The sequence below is a fragment of the Taudactylus pleione genome, unplaced genomic scaffold (assembly GCF_031769625.1).
Source record: "Taudactylus pleione unplaced genomic scaffold, aTauple2 ptg000239l, whole genome shotgun sequence".
Classification (NCBI taxonomy): Eukaryota; Metazoa; Chordata; class Amphibia; order Anura; family Myobatrachidae; genus Taudactylus; species Taudactylus pleione.
The window spans coordinates 1,614,680-1,637,203 of record NW_028284641.1 but is presented as its reverse complement, the minus strand read 5'-3'; the positions used below and the strand labels follow the sequence as shown (position 1 = coordinate 1,637,203).

General features: G+C 42.4%; 1 protein-coding gene across 1 annotated transcript in view; it reads left to right on the top strand.

Annotated features, from left to right (window-relative positions):
- Positions 1 to 22,524, top strand: part of LOC148516805 (galactosylgalactosylxylosylprotein 3-beta-glucuronosyltransferase 1-like) — a 154,410-nt gene that overhangs the window by 53,833 nt on the left and 78,053 nt on the right. Inside the window, exon 2 of the mRNA XM_088479541.1 lies at positions 20,430 to 20,815. Coding sequence (XP_088335667.1) covers positions 20,430 to 20,815 — 386 coding nt within the window. The remainder of the gene's footprint in view (positions 1 to 20,429; positions 20,816 to 22,524) is intronic.

Here is a 22,524-nt window from a genome sequence, read left to right as displayed (position 1 = left end):
AATACAGTCACAGAACATGGAAACTCAGCCAATGTAATACAGTCACAGAACATGGAACTCAGCCAATGTAATAAAGTCACAGAAAATGGAAACTCAGCCAATGTAATACAGTCACAGAACATGGAAACTCAGCCAATGTAATACAGTCACAGAACATGAAAACTCAGCCAATGTAATAAAGTCACAGAACATGGAATCTCAGCCAATGTAATACAGTCACAGAACATGGAATCTCAGCCAATGTAAAACAGTCACAGAACAGGGAAACTCAGCCAATGTAATACAGTCACAGAACATGGAATCTCAGCCAATGTAATACAGTCACAGAACAGGGAAACTCAGCCAATGTAATACAGTCACAGAACAGGGAAACTCAGCCAATGTAATACAGTCACAGAACATGGAAACTCAGCCAATGTAATACAGTCACAGAACATGGAAACTCAGCCAATGTAATACAGTCACAGAACATGAAAACTCAGCCAATGTAATAAAGTCACAGAACATGGACACTCAGCCAATGTAATACAGTCACAGAACAGGGAAACTCAGCCAATGTAATACAGTCACAGAACATGGAATCTCAGCCAATGTAATACAGTCACAGAACAGGGAAACTCAGCCAATGTAATTCAGTCACAGAACATGGACACTCAGCCAATGTAATACAGTCACAGAACAGAGGAAACTCAGCCAATGTAATACAGTCACAGAACAGGCAAACTCAGCCAATGTAATACAGTCACAGAACAGGCAAACTCAGCCAATGTAATACAGTCACAGAACATGGACACTCAGCCAATGTAATACAGTCACAGAACAGGGAAACTCAGCCAATGTAATACAGTCACAGAACATGGAAACTCAGCCAATGTAATACAGTCACAGAACATGGAATCTCAGCCAATGTAATACAGTCACAGAACATGGAATCTCAGCCAATGTAATACAGTCACAGAACATGGAAACTCAGCCAATGTAATACAGTCACAGAACATGCAATATCAGCCAATGTAATACAGTCACAGAACATGGAAACTCAGCCAATGTAATACAGTCACAGAACATGGAATCTCAGCCAATGTAATACAGTCACAGAACATGGAATCTCAGCCAATGTAATACAGTCACAGAACATGGAAACTCAGCAAATGTAATACAGTCACAGAACATGCAATATCAGCCAATGTAATACAGTCACAGAACAGGGAATCTCAGCCAATGTAATACAGTCACAGAACATGGAATCTCAGCCAATGTAATACAGTCACAGAACATGGAAACTCAGCCAATGTAATACAGTCACAGAACATGGAAACTCAGCCAATGTAATACAGTCACAGAACATGGAAACTCAGCCAATGTAATAATGTCACAGAACAGGGAATCTCAGCCAATGTAATACAGTCACAGAACATGGAAACTCAGCTAATGTAATACAGTCACAGAACAGGGAAACTCAGCCAATGTAATACAGTCACAGAACATGGAGACTCAGCCAATGTAATACAGTCACAGAACATGGAAACTCAGCCAATGTAATACAGTCACAGAACAGGGAAACTCAGCCAATGTAATACAGTCACAGAACATGGAAACTCAGCCAATGTAATACAGTCACAGAACATGAAAACTCAGCCAATGTAATAAAGTCACAGAACATGGAATCTCAGCCAATGTAAAACAGTCACAGAACATGGAAACTCAGCCAATGTAATACAGTCACAGAACATGGAGACTCAGCCAATGTAATGCAGTCACAGAACATGGAAACTCAGCCAATATAATACAGTCACAGAACATGGAAACTCAGCCAATGTAATGCAGTCACAGAACATGGAAACTCAGCCAATATAATACAGTCACAGAACATGGAAACTCAGCCAATGTAATACAGTTGAAATATTTTTTCTGTGTTTGTGAATTGTGTGCGCAGTAGCTGCACGTGCATCAACAAAGTAGTGCCAAGCATGCGCCTGTGTCATAAGTAAAGGGCCGGCTGGCTTGACCATTAAAGGGTGCTGTAACCCCCAAAGTACACTCCAAACCAAATAAAAAATTATTTTCTGTGTTTGTGAATTGTGTGCGCAGTAGCCGCACGTGCATCAACAAAGTAGTGCCAAGCGTGCGCCTGTGTCATAAGTAAAGGGCCGGCTGGCTTGACCGTTAAAGGGTGCTGTAACCCCCAAAGTACACTCCAAACCAAATAACAAAATATTTTTTCTGTGTTTGTGAATTGTGTGCGCAGTAGCCGCACGTGCATCAACAAAGTAGTGCCAAGCGTGCGCCTGTGTCATAAGTAAAGGGCCGGCTGGCTTGACCATTAAAGGGTGCTGTAACCCCCACAGTACACTCCAAACCAAATAAAAAATTATGTTCTGTGTTTGTGAAGTGTGTGCGCAGTAGCCGCACGTGCATCAACAAAGTAGTGCCAAGCGTGCGCCTGTGTCATAAGTAAAGGGCCAGCTGGCTTGACCGTTAAAGGGTGCTGTAACCCCCAAAGTACACTCCAGTCCAAACCAAAAAAATATATATTTTCTGTGTTTGTGAATTGTGTGCACTGTGGCTGCACGTGCATCAACAAAGGAGCAGCGCCAAGCGTGCGCCTGTGTCCCATAAGTAAAGAGCCGGCTGGCTCATTTCTTAAAGGGTGGTGTAACCCACAAAGTGCACTACTCTCCAGCAAAAATAAAAAAATATTTTCTGTGTTTGTGTGCGCTTTAGCCGCACGTATATATCAATATAACATAAATGGAGGACCAAACTTTCTCCGATAAAAATAAAATAGGGAAAGATCAAGAACCACTTCCTCCTAGTGCTGTTGCTGCTGCTGGGAGTTGTTCATCATCCCAGAGAGGAAGTAGGAACATCACTACTTTTACTAAACAATTGACCCTCCAACAGTCCCTAGCGATGAGGATGAAGTACGACAGCAGTCATCCTGAAGCAAAACGTATAACTGAGGCCTTGACTGCTATGTTGGTGTTAGACGTGGGTGCGGTATCCGCCATTAGTGCAGTGGGATTTAGACAATTGATGGAGGTAGTGTGTCCCCGGTTCCAAATCCCGTGTAGATTCCACCTGCATCCTCAAAGCAGCAGCGACAAGCGTGCATCTGTCTGTTAAAGGGTCGTGTAACCCTCAAAGTGCGCTCCACAAACAATAAAAAAAATCTTATTTTTTTTTCTGTCTTTGTGAATTGTGTGGGCTGTAGCCGCACCTGCATCCTTAAAGCAGCAGCGACAAGCGTGCGTCTGTCTGTTAAAGGGTGGTGACACCCTCAAAGTGCGCTCCACAAACAATAAAAATATTCTTCTTTTTTTTCTGTCTTTGTGAAATGTGTGGGCTGTAGCCGCACCTGCATCCTTAAAGCAGCAGCGACAATCGTGCGTCTGTCTGTTAAAGGATTACATCGGTGACAGCATCCAAGTAGGCATGTCAGACAGTCCGTACCTGTACTGGCAGGAAAAAGAAGCAATTTGGAGGTCCCTGTACAAACTGGCTCTATTTTACCTGAGTTGCCCCCCCTCCAGTGTGTACTCCGAAAGAGTGTTTAGTGCAGCCGGGAACCTTGTCAGCGAAAGGCATAGGAGGTTGCTTCCACAAAATGTGGAGAAGATGATGTTCATAAATTGAATTATCAACTCTTCCAGGGAGACCAGCCTCCAGAACGTAAAGAGGGACCTGTGGTTGTGGATTCCAGCGGGGACGAATTAATACTCTGTGAGGATGAGGATGTACACAACACTGAAGAGGGTAAGGAATCGGAGGAAGAGGACGACATCTTGCCTCCATAGAGCCAGTTTGTGCAGGGACAGATTAATTGCCAGCTTGTTTTGTGGGGGCCCAAATGAACCAATCATTTCAGCCACAGTCGTGTGGCAGACCCTGGCGCTGAAATGTTTGGTTTGTTAAAGTGTGCATGTCCTGTTTATACAACATAAGGGTGGGTGGGAGGACAATTCCATCTTGCACCTCTTTTTTTTCTTTGCATTATGTACAGTTTGGGGCCTAGTTTTTCAAACTGCCATCCTGTCTGCCACTGCAGTGTCACTCCTAGATGGGCCACGTGTTTGTGCCGCCCACTCGTATCTCTTAGCATAGTCATCCAGCTACCTCGGTGCAACCTTTTGGATATAAAAACACTATTGTGAGGTGTGAGGTGTTCAGAATAGACTGTAAATGAGTGGAAATTAAGGTTATTGAGGTTAATAATAGCATAGGAGCAGAAAAACACACAAATTCTGTGATTTTAGCTGTTTTTATGCAGTTTTAAAAAAAAATACAGATCCAAAACACAAAACCCAGAACCCAAAACACGGAAGGGTGGTTTTGGCAAAACCAATCCAGATCCAAAACACGAAGAAAGATCCAGATCCAAAACCAAAACACAAAACACGAAAAGTGGCCCGTGCACACCCCTAATAGGGGTGAGCGGGTTCGGATTTCTGAAATCCGAATCCCCCCGAGCCCCCCCGATCCGAGGCAGATCCGAGTCAGGCTTGACTTTTCCCGCCTGACTCGGATCTGAAATCGAGGCAAAACGTCATCATCCCGCCTTCCGAGTCTCGCGGGTTTTGGAACCTATATAAGGTACCCGCGTCGGCGCCATTTTCTCACTCGGCTGTGGACAGTGAAGAGGGAGGGTGGGAGTTAGGGCTGGCTGGGCAGTGTAGTGTAGTGTAGTGCAGAGTAGTGTTGTGCTGTGCTGTGCTGCGCTGTGCTGCTGTTGTCCACTACTTCAAAGTCCATAGGGGCTGGCTGTGTTGTGCTGTGCTGCTGTTGTTAATAGGGGCTGTGTCCACTACTTCAAAGTCCATAGGGGCTGGCTGGACTGTGTTGTGCAGTCAGTTCTCCATAGGGGCTGTGTCCACTCCAAAGTCCTGTGCAGTGTGCCAGTCCTAAAGGGGTGCTGTAGTGTTGTCCAGGGGGTGCTCTGTCCATCAGGGGTGCTCCCCCCAAGTGCTAAAAAAATAATATTTTTTGTGTGTTTGTGAATTGTGTGCGCAGTAGCCGCACGTGCATCAACAAAGTAGTGCCAAGCGTGCGCCTGTGTCATAAGTAAAGGGCCGGCTGGCTTGACCGTTAAAGGGTGCTGTAACCCCCAAAGTACACTCCAGTCCAAACCAAAAAAATATATATTTTCTGTGTTTGTGAATTGTGTGCGCAGTAGCCGCACGTGCATCAACAAAGTAGTGCCAAGCGTGCGCCTGTGTCATAAGTAAAGGGCCGGCAGGCTTGACCGTTAAAGGGTGCTGTAACCCCCAAAGTACACTCCAGTCAAACCAAAAAAATATATATTCTCTGTGTTTGTGAATTGTGTGCGCAGTAGCCGCACGTGCATCAACAAAGTAGTGCCAAGCGTGCGCCTGTGTCATAAGTAAAGGGCCGGCTGGCTTGACCATTAAAGGGTGCTGTAACCCCCAAAGTACACTCCAGTTCAAACCAAAAAAATTATATTTTTGTGTGTTTGTGAATTGTGTGCGCAGTAGCCGCACATGCATCAACAAAGTAGTGCCAAGCGTGCGCCTGTGTCATAAGTAAAGGGCCGGCTGGCTTGACCGTCAAAGGGTGCTGTAACCCCCAAAGTACACTCCAGTCCAAACCAAAAAAAAAATTATTTTCTGTGTTTGTGAATTGTGTGCGCAGTAGCCGCACGTGCATCAACAAAGGAGCAGCGCCAAGCGTGCGCCTGTGTAACATAAGTAAAGAGCCGGCTGGCTCATTTCTTAAAGGCTGGTGTAACCCACAAAGTGCACTAGTCTCCAGCAAAAATAAAGAAATATTTTCTGTGTTTAGCCGCACGTATATATCAAATCGATATAACATAAATGGAGGACCAAACTTTCTCCGATAAAAATAAAATAGAGAAAGATCAAGAACCACTTCCTCCTAGTGCTGAAGCTGCTGCCACTAGTCATGACTTAGACGATTACATGCCATCAACGTCGTCTGCCAAGGCCGATGCCCAATGTCATAATAGAGGGCACATACAATCCCAAATGACAAAGTTCAGGAAAATGACCTTGAAAAAAACATTTAAATCAGCTGAAGAGAAACGTAAACTTGCCAATATGCCATTTACGACACGGAGTGGCAAGGAACGGCTAAGGTCGATCCCTAGTATGTTCATGACTAGTGGTTCAGCTTCACATGACGATGGAAGCCCTCCTCCCACTAAAAAAATCAAAAGAGTTAAGCTGGCAAAAGCACAGCGAAGAACTGTGCTTTCTAAGAAGATATCACAAATCCCCAAGGAGAGTCCAAGTGTGGTGGTGGTTGCGATGCCTGACCTTCCCAGCACTGGACGGGAAGAGGTGGCTCTTTCCACCATTTGCACGCCCCCTGCAAGTGCTGAAAGGAGCACCCACAGTCCACTTGCTGATATGCAAATTGAAGATGTCACTGTTGAAGTACAACAGGATGAGGATACTGGTGTAGCTGGCGCTGAGGAGGAAGTTGGCGAGGAGGATTCTGATGGTGATGTGGTTTGTTTAAATCAGGCTCCGGGGGAGACAGTTGTTGTCCGTGGGATGAAAAAGCCCATCACGGTCATGCCTGGGCAGAAGACCAAACATTCCACCTCTTTGGTCTGGCAATATTTCTATCCAAATCCGGACAACAACTGTCTTGCCATATGTACCTTATGTAAAGGTGGAATAAGTAGGGGTAGGGACGTTAACCACCTAGGAACATCCTCTCTTATACGGCACCTGCAGCGTGTTCATAATAAGTTACTGTCAAGTTCAGAAACTTTGGCTAAGACCGTAAGCAGTCCAGGGACACCTAAATCCCGTTGTCCTGTTGTATCCAAGCGCCTGCAAACCACACCGTCAACTCCCTCCTCGTCAATTTCCTCCTTAGTCAGGATCGGAAGTAGTCCTGCAGGCCATGTCACTGGCATGACTGACTCTCCTATCCGGGATTCCTCTGGAGGATCCTGCATTGCTACGCCTCCTGCTGCCGCTGCTGCTGTTGCTGCTGCTGGGAGTCGTTCATCATCCCAGAGAGGAAGTAGGAACACCACTACTTTTACTAAACAATTGACCCTCCAACAGTCCTTAGCGAGGAGGATGAAGTACGACAGCAGTCATCCTGAAGCAAAACGTATAACTGAGGCCTTGACTGCTATGTTGGTGTTAGACGTGCGTCCGGTATCCGCCATTAGTGCAGTGGGATTTAGACAATTGCTGGAGGTAGTGTGTCCCCGGTTCCAAATCCCGTCTAGATTCCACTTCACTAGGCAGGCGATACCGAGACTGTACAGAAACGTCAGAAAAAGTGTCCTCAGTGTCCTGAAAAATGCCGTTGTACCCAATGTCCACTTAACCACGGACATGTGGACAAGTGGAACAGGGCAGACTAAGGACTATATGACTGTGACAGCCCACTGGGTAGATGTATCACCTTACGCAGCAACAGCAGCAGCGTCACCAGTCGCAGCATCTCAGAAACGCCAGCTCGTTCCAAGGCAGGCTACGCTGTGTATCACCGGTTTCAGTAAGAGGCACACCGCCGACAACCTCTTAGAGAAACTGAAGGAAATCATCGCCCAGTGGCTTACCCCACTTAGACTCTCCTGGGGATTTGTGATATCTGACAACGCCACCAATATTGTGCGGGCATTACATCTGGGCAAATTCCAGCACGTCCCATGTTTTGCTCACACAATAAACTTGGTGGTGCAGAATTTTCTGAAAAGCGACAGGGGCGTGCAGGAGACGCTTTGGGTGGCCTGAAAAATTTCAGGCCACTTTCGCCATTCAGCGACTGCGTGCCGAAGACTGGAGCACCAGCAAACACTCTTAAACCTGCCCCGCCATCACCTGAAGCAAGAGGTTGTGACGCGGTGGAACTCAACCCTCTATATGCTTCAGAGGATGGAGGAGCAGCAAAAGGCCATTCAAGCCTATACATCCACCTATGACATAGGCAAAGGAGGGGGTATGCACCTGACTCAAGCGCAGTGGAGAATGATTTCCGTGTTGTGCAAGGTTCTCCAGCCCTTCGAACTTGCCACACGTGAAGTCAGTTCAGACACTGCCAGCTTGAGTCAGATCATTCCCCTCATCAGGCTTTTGCAGAAGCAGCTGGAGAAAGTGAAGGAGGAGCTAAGACAGAGCGATTCCGCTCGGCATGTGGGACTTGTGGATGAAGCCCTTCATTCGCTTTGCCAGGATTCCAGGGTGGTCAATCTGTTGAAATCAGACCACTACATTTTGGCCACCGTGCTCGATCCTAGGTTTAAAGCCTATGTGGTGTCTCTCTTTCCGGCCGACACAAGCCTGCAGAGGTGCAAAGACCTGCAGTTGAACACACTGTCAGCTGAAGCGGAACGTGACACGTCAACAGCTCCTTCTTCATTTTCTCCCGCAACTGGGGCTGCCAGGAAAAAACTTAGGTATCCTAAGCAACCCGCTGGCGGTGATGCAGGGCAGGCAGGACCAAGTTTGGACATCTGGTCTGGACTGAAGGACCTGGCAACAATTTCTGACTTGTCTACTGTCACTGCATATGATACTGTCACCATTGACAGAATGGTGGAGGATTACATCGGTGACAGCATCCAAGTAGGCATGTCAGACAGTCCATACCTGTACTGGCAGGAAAAAGAGGCAATTTGGAGGCCCCTGTACAAACTGGCTCTATTTTACCTCAGTTGCCCCCCCTCCAGTGTGTACTCCGAAAGAGTGTTTAGTGCAGCCAGGAACCTTGTCAGCGAAAGGCGTAGGAGGTTGCTTCCAGAATGTGGAGAAGATGATGTTCATCAAAATGAATTATCAGCTCTTCCAGGGAGACCAGCCTCCAGAACGTACAGAGGGACCTGTGGTGGTGGATTCAAGTGGGGACGAGTTAATACTTTGTGAGGATGAGGATGTACACACTGAAGAGGGTGAGGAATCGGTGGATGAGGAGGATGAGGATGACATCTTGCCTCCGTAGAGCCAGTTTGTGCAGGGACACATTAATTGCCAGCTTGTTTTGTGGGGGCCCAAACGAACCAATCATTTCAGCCACAGTTGTGTGGCAGACCCTGGCGCTGAAATGATTGGTTTGTTAAAGGGTGCATGTCCTGTTTATTCAACATAAGGGTGGGTGGGAGGGCCCAAGGACAATTCCATCTTGCACCTCTTTTTTTTCTTTGCATTATGTACAGTTTGGGGCCTAGTTTTTCAAACTGCCATCCTGTCTGCCACTGCAGTATCACGCCTAGATGGGTCACGTGTTTGTGCCGCCCACTCGTGTCGCTTAGCATAGTCATCCAGCTACCTCGGTGCAACCTTTTGGACATAAAAACACTATTGTGAGGTTTGAGGTGTTCCGAATAGACTGGAAATGAGTAGAAAGTAAGGGTATTGAGGTTAATAATAGCATAGGAGCAGAAAAACCTACAAATTCTGTGATTTTAGCTGTTTTTATGCTTTTTTTCAAAAAAATACAGATCCAAAACACAAAACCCAGAACCCAAAACACGGAAGGGTGGTTTTGGCAAAACCAATCCAGATCCAAAACACGAAGAAACATCCAGATCCAAAACACAAAACACGAAAAGTGGCCGGTGCACACCCCTAGTATGGGTACAAAAGTACATTAGTATGGGTACATTAATATGGGTACATTAGTACATTAGTATGGGTACATTAGTACATTAGTACATTAGTTTGGGTACATTAGTATGAGGACATTAGTATGGGTATATTAGTACATTAGTATGGGTATATTAGTACATTAGTATAGGTATATAAGTATGGGTACATTAGTACATTAGTACATTAGTACATTAGTTTGGGTACATTAGTATGAGGACATTAGTATGGGTACATTAGTACATTAGTATGGGTATATTAGTACATTAGTATAGGTATATTAGTATGGGTACATTAGTATGGGTATATTAGTACATTAGTATAGGTACATTAGTATGGGTACATTAGTACATTAGTATGGGTATATTAGTACATTAGCATGGGTATATTAGTACAGTAGTATGGGTACATTAGTACATTAGTATGGGTACATTAGTATGGGTATATTAGTACATTAGTACATTAGTGTGGGTATATTAGTATGGGTATATTAGTACATTAGTATGGGTACATTAGTACATTAGTATGGTAATATTAGTACATTAGTATGGGTATATTAGTACATTAGTAGATTAGTATGGGTATATTAGTACATTAGTATAGGTACATTAGTACATTAGTATATTAGTATGGGTACATTAGTACATTAGTATGGGTACATTAGTACATTAGTATGGGTACATTAATACATTAGTACATTAGTATGGGCACATTAGTATGGGTATATTAGTACATTGGTATGGGTACATTAGTATGGGTACATTAGTACATTAGTATAGGTACATTAGTATGGGTACATTAGTATGGGTACATTGGTATGGGTACATTAGTACATTAGTATGGGTACATTGGTATGGGTACATTAGTATGGGTACATTAGTACATTAGTATGGGTACATTGGTATGGGTACATTAGTACATTAGTATGGGTACATTATAACAATAGCATGGGCACATTAGTACATTAGTATGGGTACATTAGTTTGGGCACATTAGTACATTAGTATGAGTACATTAGTACATTAGTATGGGTACATAAGTACATTAGTACATTAGTATGGGTACATTAGTATGGGTACATTAGTACATTAGTATGGGTACATTAGTATATTAGTATGGGTACATTAGTATGGGTACATTAGTACATTAGTTTGGGTACATTAGTATGGGTACATTAGTACATTAGTATGGGTATATAAGTACATTAGTACATTAGTATGGGTATATTAGTACATTAATATAGGTACATTAGTACATTAGTATGGGTACATTAGTACATTAGTACATTAGTATGGGTACATTAGTACATTAGTATGGGTACAAAAGTACATTAGTATGGGTATATTAGTATGGGTACATTAGAACATTAGTATGGGTACATTAGTACATTAGTTTGGGTACATTAGTATGAGGACATTAGTATGGGTATATTAGTACATTAGTATGGGTACATTAGTACATTAGTATGGGTATATTAGTACATTAGTATAGGTATATTAGTATGGGTACATTAGTACATTAGTATGGGTATATTAGTACATTAGTATAGGTACATTAGTATGGGTACATTAGTACATTAGTATGGGTATATTAGTACATTAGCATGGGTATATTAGTACAGTAGTATGGGTACATTAGTACATTAGTATGGGTATATTAGTACATTAGTACATTAGTCTGGGTATATTAGTATGGGCATATTAGTACATTAGTATGGGTACATTAGTACATTAGTACATTAGCATGGGTACATTAGTACATTAGTATGGTAATATTAGTACATTAGTATGGGTATATTAGTACATTAGTACATTAGTATGGGTATATTAGAACATTAGTATGGGTACATTAGTACATTAGTATATTAGTATGGGTACATTAGTACATTAGTATGGGTACATTAGTACATTAGTATGGGTACATTAATACATTAGTACATTAGTATGGGTACATTAGTATGGGTACATTAGTACATTGGTATGGGTACATTAGTATGGGTACATTAGTATGGGTACATTAGTACATTAGTATGGGTACATTGGTATGGGTACATTAGTACATTAGTATGGGTACATTGGTATGGGTACATTAGTACATTAGTATGGGTACATTAGTACATTAGTATGGGTACATTGGTATGGGTACATTAGTACATTAGTATGGGTACATTAGTACATTAGTATGGGTACATTAGTATGGGTACATTAGTACATTAGTATGGGTACATTAGTACATTTGTATGGGTACATTAGTACATTTATATGGGTACATTGGTATGGGTACATTAGTATGGGTACATTAGTACATTAGTATGGGTACATTGGTATGGGTACATTAGTATGGGTACATTGGTATGGGTACATTAGTACATTAGTATGGGTACATTAGTACATTAGTATGGGTACATTGGTATGGGTACATTAGTACATTAGTATGGGTACATTAGTACATTAGTATGGGTACATTAGTATGGGTACATTAGTACATTAGTATGGGTACATTAGTACATTTGTATGGGTACATTGGTATGGGTACATTAGTATGGGTACATTAGTATGGGGATATTAGTACATTGGTATGGGTACATTAGTACATTAGTATGGGTACATTAGTACATTAGTATGGTACATTGGTTTGGGTACATTAGTACATTAGTATGGGTAGATTAGTACATTAGTATGGGTACATTAGTACATTAGTATGGGTACATTGGTATGGGTAGATTAGTACATTAGTATGGGTAGATTAGTACATTAGTATGTGTACATTAGTATGGGTACATTAGTCTGGTTACATTAGTACATTAGTATGGGTACATTAGTATGGGTACATTAGTATGGGTACATTAGTATATTAGTATGGGTACATTAGTACATTAGTATGGGTACATAAGTATGGGTACATTAGTATGAGTACATTAGTACATTAGTATGGGTACATTAGTTCATTAGTATGGGTACATTAGTATGGGTACATTAGTATGGGTACATTAGTACATTAGTATGGGTACATTGGTATGGGTACATTAGTACATTAGTATGGGTACATTAGTACATTAGTATGGGTACATTGGTATGGGTACATTAGTACATTAGTATGGGTACCTTAGTACATTTGTATGGGTACATTGGTATGGGTTCATTAGTACATTAGTATGGGTACATTGGTATGGGTACATTAGTATGGGTACATTAGTACATTAGTATGGGGATATTAGAACATTGGTATGGGTACATTAGTACATTAGTATGGGTACATTAGTACATTAGTATGGGTACATTGGTATGGGTACATTAGTACATTAGTATGGGTAGATTAGTACATTAGTATGGGTACATTAGTACATTAGTATGGGTACATTGGTATGGGTACATTAGTACATTAGTATGGGTACATTAGTACATTAGTATGTGTACATTAGTATGGGTACATTAGTATGGTTACATTAGTACATTAGTATGGGTACCTTAGTACATTAGTATGGGTACATTAGTATGGGTAAATTAGTACATTAGTATGGGTACATTAGTATATTAGTATGGGTACATTAGTACATTAGTATGGGTACATTAGTACAATAGTATGGGTACATTAGTACATTAGTACATTAGTATGAGTACATTAGTACATTAGTATGGGTACATTAGTACATTAGTATGGGTACATTAGTATGGGTACATTAGTACATTAGTATGGGTACATTAGTATAGGTACATTAGTACATTAGTACATTAGTATGGGTACATTAGTACATTAGTATGGGTACATTAGTATGGGTACATTAGTACATTAGTATGGGTACATTAGTATAGGTACATTAGTACATTAGTATGGGTACATTAGTATAGGTACATTAGTACATTAGTACATTAGTATGGGTACATTAGTACATTAGTATGGGTACATTAGTATGGGTACATTAGTACATTAGTATGGGTACATTAGTATAGGTACATTAGTACGGGTACATTAGTATAGGTACATTAGTACATTAGTACATTAGTATGGGTACATTAGTATGGGTACATTAGTACATTAGTATGGGTACATTAGTATAGGTACATTCGTACATTAGTACATTAGTATGGGTACATTAGTACATTAGTATAGGTACATTAGTACATTAGTACATTAGTATGGGTATATTAGTATGGGTACATTAGTACATTAGTATGGGTATATTAGTATGGGTACATTAGTACATTAGTATGGGTACATTAGTATGGGTACATTAGTATGGGTACATTAGTACATTAGTATGGGTACATTGGTATGGGTACATTAGTACATTAGTATGGGTACATTGGTATGGGTACATTAGTACATTAGTATGGGTACATTAGTACATTAGTATGGGTACATTGGTATGGGTACATTAGTACATTAGTATGGGTACATTAGTACATTAGTATGGGTACATTAGTATGGGTACATTAGTACATTAGTATGGGTACATTAGTACATTTGTATGGGTACATTAGTACATTTATATGGGTACATTGGTATGGGTACATTAGTATGGGTACATTAGTACATTAGTATGGGTACATTGGTATGGGTACATTAGTATGGGTACATTGGTATGGGTACATTAGTACATTAGTATGGGTACATTAGTACATTAGTATGGGTACATTGGTATGGGTACATTAGTACATTAGTATGGGTACATTAGTACATTAGTATGGGTACATTAGTATGGGTACATTAGTACATTAGTATGGGTACATTAGTACATTTGTATGGGTACATTGGTATGGGTACATTAGTATGGGTACATTAGTATGGGGATATTAGTACATTGGTATGGGTACATTAGTACATTAGTATGGGTACATTAGTACATTAGTATGGTACATTGGTTTGGGTACATTAGTACATTAGTATGGGTAGATTAGTACATTAGTATGGGTACATTAGTACATTAGTATGGGTACATTGGTATGGGTAGATTAGTACATTAGTATGGGTAGATTAGTACATTAGTATGTGTACATTAGTATGGGTACATTAGTCTGGTTACATTAGTACATTAGTATGGGTACATTAGTATGGGTACATTAGTATGGGTACATTAGTATATTAGTATGGGTACATTAGTACATTAGTATGGGTACATAAGTATGGGTACATTAGTATGAGTACATTAGTACATTAGTATGGGTACATTAGTTCATTAGTATGGGTACATTAGTATGGGTACATTAGTATGGGTACATTAGTACATTAGTATGGGTACATTGGTATGGGTACATTAGTACATTAGTATGGGTACATTAGTACATTAGTATGGGTACATTGGTATGGGTACATTAGTACATTAGTATGGGTACCTTAGTACATTTGTATGGGTACATTGGTATGGGTTCATTAGTACATTAGTATGGGTACATTGGTATGGGTACATTAGTATGGGTACATTAGTACATTAGTATGGGGATATTAGTACATTGGTATGGGTACATTAGTACATTAGTATGGGTACATTAGTACATTAGTATGGGTACATTGGTATGGGTACATTAGTACATTAGTATGGGTAGATTAGTACATTAGTATGGGTACATTAGTACATTAGTATGGGTACATTGGTATGGGTACATTAGTACATTAGTATGGGTACATTAGTACATTAGTATGTGTACATTAGTATGGGTACATTAGTATGGTTACATTAGTACATTAGTATGGGTACCTTAGTACATTAGTATGGGTACATTAGTATGGGTAAATTAGTACATTAGTATGGGTACATTAGTATATTAGTATGGGTACATTAGTACATTAGTATGGGTACATTAGTACAATAGTATGGGTACATTAGTACATTAGTACATTAGTATGAGTACATTAGTACATTAGTATGGGTACATTAGTACATTAGTATGGGTACATTAGTATGGGTACATTAGTACATTAGTATGGGTACATTAGTATAGGTACATTAGTACATTAGTACATTAGTATGGGTACATTAGTACATTAGTATGGGTACATTAGTATGGGTACATTAGTACATTAGTATGGGTACATTAGTATAGGTACATTAGTACATTAGTATGGGTACATTAGTATAGGTACATTAGTACATTAGTACATTAGTATGGGTACATTAGTACATTAGTATGGGTACATTAGTATGGGTACATTAGTACATTAGTATGGGTACATTAGTATAGGTACATTAGTACGGGTACATTAGTATAGGTACATTAGTACATTAGTACATTAGTATGGGTACATTAGTATGGGTACATTAGTACATTAGTATGGGTACATTAGTATAGGTACATTAGTACATTAGTATGGGTACATTAGTATAGGTACATTCGTACATTAGTACATTAGTATGGGTACATTAGTACATTAGTATAGGTACATTAGTACATTAGTATGGGTATATTAGTATGGGTACATTAGTACATTAGTATGGGTATATTAGTATGGGTACATTAGTACATTAGTACATTATTATGGGTACATTAGTACATTATTATGGGTACATTAGTACATTAGTATGGGTACATTAGTACATTAGTGTGGGGATATGGAAATTTGATTATTCATCAAATTCCAAAAATGATGTCTTTTCGGAATGTGATGGTGTTACCTTATGCAACTCTGAGGTGGCATACAGTGGGTTACTCTTACCTGTTTTCAGCTGTGCAGGTCCTCCTCCAGCTCCCTCCATCACTCCCTGGTCCCTTCTCCGTCTCCCTCCGGTGCTCCCTGGTCCCTCCTCCAGCTCCCTCCGTCGCTCCCTGGTCCCTCCTCCGGCTCCCTCCGTCGCTCCCTGGTCCCTCCTCCGTCTACCTCCGATGTTCCCTGGTCCCTCCTCCGGCTCCCTCCGTCGCTCCCTGGTCCCTCCTCCGGCTCCCTCTGTCGCTCCCTGGTCCCTCCTCCGGCTCCCTCCGTCGCTCCCTTGTCCCTCCTCCAGCTCCCTCCGTCGCTCCCTGGTCCCTCCTCCGGCTCCCTCTGTTGCTCCCTGGTCCATCTACGGCTCCCTCCGTCACTCCCTGGTCCCTCCTCCGGCTCCCTCCGGTGCTCCCTGGTCCCTCCTTCGGCTCTCTCCGTCGCTCCCTGGTCCCTCCTCCGGCTCCCTCACTCCCTGGTCCCTCCTCCGGCTCCCTCCATCACTCCCTGGTCACTCCTCCCTCTCCCTCCATCGCTCCCTGGTACCTCCTCCGTCTCCCTCCGTCGCTACCTGGTCCCTCCTCCGTCTCCCTCCGTCGCACCCTGGTCCCTCCTCCGTCTCCCTCCGTCGCTCCCTGGTCCCTCCTCCTGGTCCAAACATTTTACCATCTCAGGTATTAGGCGCAGTAGGCATACACCATGATGTGCACTATACAGATGGTCTAACCATTTTACCAGCTCATGGATTAGGTGCAGTAGGCATACACCATGATGTGCACTATACAGATGGTCCAACCATTTTACCAGCTCAGGGATTAGGGACAGTAGGCATACACCAGGATGTGCACTATACAGATGGTCCAACTATTTTATTACCTCATGGATTAGGCGCAGTAGGCATACACCATGATCTGCATTATATAAATGGTCCAACCATTTTACCAGCTCATGGATTAGTCGCAGTAGGCATACACCATGATGTGCACTATACAGATGGTCCAACCATGTTACCAGCTCATGGATTAGGTGCAGTAGGCATACACCATGATGTGCACTATACAGATGGTCCAACCATATTACCAGCTCAGGGATTAGGTGCAGTAGGCATACACCATGATGTGCACTATACAGATGGTCCAACCATGTTACCAGCTCAGGGATTAGGTGCAGTAGGCATACACCATGATGTGCACTATATAGATGGTCCAACCATGTTACCACCTCAGGGATTAGGCGCAGTAGGCATACACCATGATGTGCACTATACAGATGGTCCAACCATTTTACCAGCTCAGGGATTAGGCGCAGTAGGCATACACCATGATGTGCGCTATACAGATTGTCCAACCATTTTACCAGCTCAGGGATTAGGTGCAGAAGGCATACACCATGATGTGCGCTATACAGATGGTCCAACCATTTTACCAGCTCAGGGATAAGGCGCAGTAGACATACACCATGATGTGCACTATACAGATGGTCCAACCACTTTACCAGCTCAGGGGTTAGGTGCAGAAGGCATACACCATGACGTGCACTATACAGATGGTCCAACCATTTTACCAGCTCATGGATTAGTCGCAGTAGGCATACACCATGATGTGCACTATACAGATGGTCCAACCATGTTACCAGCTCAGGGATTAGGTGCAGTAGGCATACACCATGATTTGTGCTATACAGATGGTCCAGCCATGTTACCAGCTCATGGATTAGGTGCAGAAGGCATACACCATGATGTGCACTATACAGATTGTCCAACCATTTTACCAGCTCAGGGATTTGGTGCAGTAGGCATACACCATGATGTGCGCTATACAGATGGTCCAACCATTTTACCAGCTCAGGGATAAGGCGCAGTAGGCATGCACCATGATGTGCACTATACAGATGGTCCAACCACTTTACCAGCTCAGGGATTAGGTGCAGAAGGCATACACCATGATGTGCGCTATACAGATGGTCCAACCATTTTACCAGCTCATGGATTAGGCGTAGTAGGCATACACCATGATGTGCGCTATACAGATGGTCCAACCATATTACCAGCTCATGGATTAGGCGCAGTAGGCATACACCATGATGTGCGCTATACAGATGGTCCAACCATTTTACCAGCTCATTGATTAGGCGCAGTAGGCATACACCATGATGTGCACTATAAAGATGGTCCAACCATATTACCAGTTCATCCATTAGGCGCAGTAGGCATACACCATGATGTGCGCTATACAGATGGTCCAACCATTTTACCAGCTCATGGATTCGGCGTAGTAGGCATACACCATCATGTGAGCTATACAGATGGTCCAACCATTTTACCAGCTCAGGGATAAGGCGCAGTAGGCATGCACCATGATGTGCACTATACAGATGGTCCAACCATTTTACCAGCTCAGGGATTAGGTGCAGAAGGCATACACCATGATGTGCACTATACAGATGGTCCAACCATTTTACCAGCTCATTGATTAGGCGCAGTAGGCATACACCATGATGTGCACTATACAGATGGTCCAACCATATTACCAGTTCATCCATTAGGCGTAGTAGGCATACACCATGATGTGCACTATACAGATGGTCCAACCATATTACCAGTTCATCCATTAGGCGCAGTAGGCGTACACCATGATGTGCACTATACAGATGGTCCAACCATATTACCAGTTCATCCATTAGGCGCAGTAGGCATACACCATGATGTGAGCTATACAGATGGTCCAACCTTTTTTATGGAGAGTGACATCATTATTCTAAATATAAGATGAGATAAATGATCTAAACCCATGATTGTGGTAAAATCCTTATAAATCACATGTAAACTCAGTCTTGTTAGTGTTTGCATAGTCAGCTGTGGTGAATTTGGCCCAAGTTTTGCTCATAGATGATATTTTTAAAAGACAAAGTAATGTGCACTGAATAGTGGTATTCGTGTAATTACTATCTGCAGGTGCGGAGTTAAGGTAAGAACACATTAGGTGACCCCCCCCCCCTCCAATGTGACGCCTGAAGGCGCTGATGAACAACATATCGGGCGTTCGGTACACAATGCACGATCCGATGACCGCCCACCAGATATGTCGTTCACCGGTGCCATTGAATTTGCCGGCATCGGCAGCTGGGTTGCTTCATCGTCCATGCATGCAGAGTGGGTACACACTAGATGATGTGCCCAATATGTCGGCCCGATCCGTGGGAGTGTGTAACCGGGCATTAGTGTAACCAGGAGATAACAGGTATAGGGCCGTATTCAATTAGTTTTACATCCGCAAAAAAGTTCCGCCTGCCCAACTTTTTGCCTACATCGCGTGTTTTGGACACAAACACTTATCGTGCACGTCTCTGCTTTCCGCCGTATTCAAATCCTAAACATGCAAATATGGCAAGCGATGAATGCAGAACAGGTGGAAAGTACTGTCAGACTTGTGGAAATCAGGCTGAACCCCCCAAAGAGATGCACTAACATTGGGGATCAATGTAGAAGTGTTCCAATAGCCCTAATAAAACTAATTGGGGTACTGAAGTTGTTTAAAATCCTCGTTATTAGCGTATTGGTAAAAGTGGTGAAGAATGGCACTGAGCAGTGTTTTTTGGTGAAGATAAGTATTCCTGTCAAATTTGGGGTGCCTGAAAATGGGTGCTAGCGTATTTTAAATGTCTCTAAAGTGAAGTTTGAGAAAAGTGAAATTCTTCCGTCATACAAGCACCTGCAATCCCCAAAACACTTGGCCCCTTCTTAGAGCACCCCCAGAAGCTTATTTCGCTAGTATTTGAAGTTGTCCCCCCACTTTTGTTATTTTCGCCCCAAATTTCAAAGGCATTTTTTTGGTGTGATCCTGGATATTTTTAATCCTTTTTCTTGGGTGAACTGTCCATTGGGGGGGGAGGGGTGTACCAAGGGTTCTGAGTGGTTTCCCAACATCTGCACCCCAAAATATAGATCTTACACTTTTTTTCACCTGCTATTCTGTGGAGAACAAGTATCGCCTATTTCAGTGCCTTGACGTTTCGCTTAGGCGTAAATGGAATGGAATTGAATACGGAGAAAAAACAACAGGCAATGTTTTCCCAAAAAACAACGAGAAAACGGCTTTTCGCTCCAAATTGAATACGGCCCATAATGTGTAATATAGATGTTCGCCATACGCCAGCAATGTGTCAGTGATTATATCTGTCTGGTGATTTGTACATGTCTCTGATTTCTAGATCTCACATCTCTGACTTATAAACCGAAACCAACAGCTCTTCCTACCATATTCGCCATCACCCCAACCTACGCTCGTGCTGTCCAGAAAGCAGAACTTACTCGCATCGCCAATACCTTCCGCCAGGTGCCGGCATTTCACTGGATTGTGGTGGAGGACGCAGATGAGAAGACCACACTGGTCACTAATTTCCTCCAAAGATCAGGGATTCAGTATACTCAGCTGTGTGTCAGGACGCCCAAAGAGGCGAAATATGCTAAAGGAACCCTGCAACGGAACCTAGGCCTGAGCTGGTTGAGAGAAACCTTCTATCCGGTGGACGCCCCCCCTGGAGTTGTATACTTCGCTGATGATGACAACACCTACAGCTTGGATATATTTGAAGAGGTGAGTGCAGCCTTCTGTATGCATCTGATAACGATTACCCATAATTCTTAGCCAGTCCCGTAGTCTAGTTACTGGTTAGATATGTTGGGGCTGGAGGTACAGAGTCAGACCCACTACAAATTGCGTAGCTTAGTTGCACTGCTCACGCCCAGATAGAGCGGCCTTGCGCTGATACAGCTATGTATGATAAATGATTCTGGCACCCAAAGACGTGGGATAGAGCAGCAAAGGGACCTTCTAACATAGGCCAAGTATTGTAAGGACATGATTGTGCAATTGCAAAAAGGTGTAGACTGGCAAACAGACCTGTCCCGTGCAGGTGCCTGAGCGCAGTGTCACATATACACTGATGAGGGCCAGCGCTAGTGAACTGCATGTGATTGGCTGATAGTGAATGCACCACAAATGCTGATTGGTGCATTCTTCATTGCTCCTGTATATATTATATAATGGTTTTCGCACAGGAGACGGAGAGTTTCATCTGATGTTACTACTGTATAACAGTAAGTGAGTATTTTGCCAGCAAAACAAAGAATTAGAAAATGGCTGTAAGCGCAGTGATGTGGCTCAGCGTAACCCGGTGCCAGCCTGCATGACCCTGGGATAGCCGCAGTTTCGGCTCTTTTAGTGAACACATTTCTTGGCTTCATTTTGGGGTGTGATTGCTCCTGACTCTGCATTAGCACCATAAATACATCATTTCTTAATTAATATTTATTTACATAGCTCCAACATATTGTGCTGATCTTTACAAATATGAGCATAAAATGAAATATATATATTATATACAAATACAATATAACAGTTCTCTTCCTCTGGTCCTGCTCACAGACATATTATTACTGGCTGAAAAGTAATGAGACTGCCTCTGTTTCTCTGTCCCATAGCAACGCTATGCTGGTTATTGTGAGGATCATACATTGATGTGTCTGAACCTGTGATTGGACGGCCGTAGTCTTTGTTTGGTCACAGCGAGTGGAAGATCTTCGTACGTTTTGTCATGGCGGATGAGGAAGACATGTCTGTGAGATTACGTCAGAGATGTGTGTAACACCCCAAAGTCTAGTTGATCAGTATGGTAGTGTCATGTAGAGTACCTTACCACTTACTGGAATCTACTTTGTTAGTAGGAACGTCACCAGAAGGCTACGTAGTATCTGACACCAATTGGTACCAAACAAATGAAATTTTATTAACAGTTGTACAATGACATTGGCAAATACTTAGAATTTTAATGCAAAGTATTTTAGTCCCCTCAACACATTACAAGGGTAAATTACAAGTAGCAACATTGCAATGTTGATAATGTTTATTTATTTTACTGGAACTGCGTCAACTCCTTGGCTGTTCGTCGATAAATGAAACAGGTTAAAGCAGCACAATAAACAGTTACCAATACAATTTCACTAAATATTCTACAACTGTCAAACTACCTTAAGTAATTACTGTACACTTCAAGATATCAAGTCACTCTAGTTCACAAATGCTGGCCAGCTAACTCTGTATAGGTGGTGCACAATACTCACTGCTCCTATGCTGCTTAGAGAAGTGTAGATACAGTACTTAGGATCTGATTCAGACCTGCTCACTAGATGCGATCGCTCGCTCCCAGCTTATGCAAATTCATCGCACACCCAGCAAGGCAGGCGATCGCACGGCAAGGCATTAGCACGCCCACTATGTCTTGGCGAGTGAGCACTTTGTGTTTG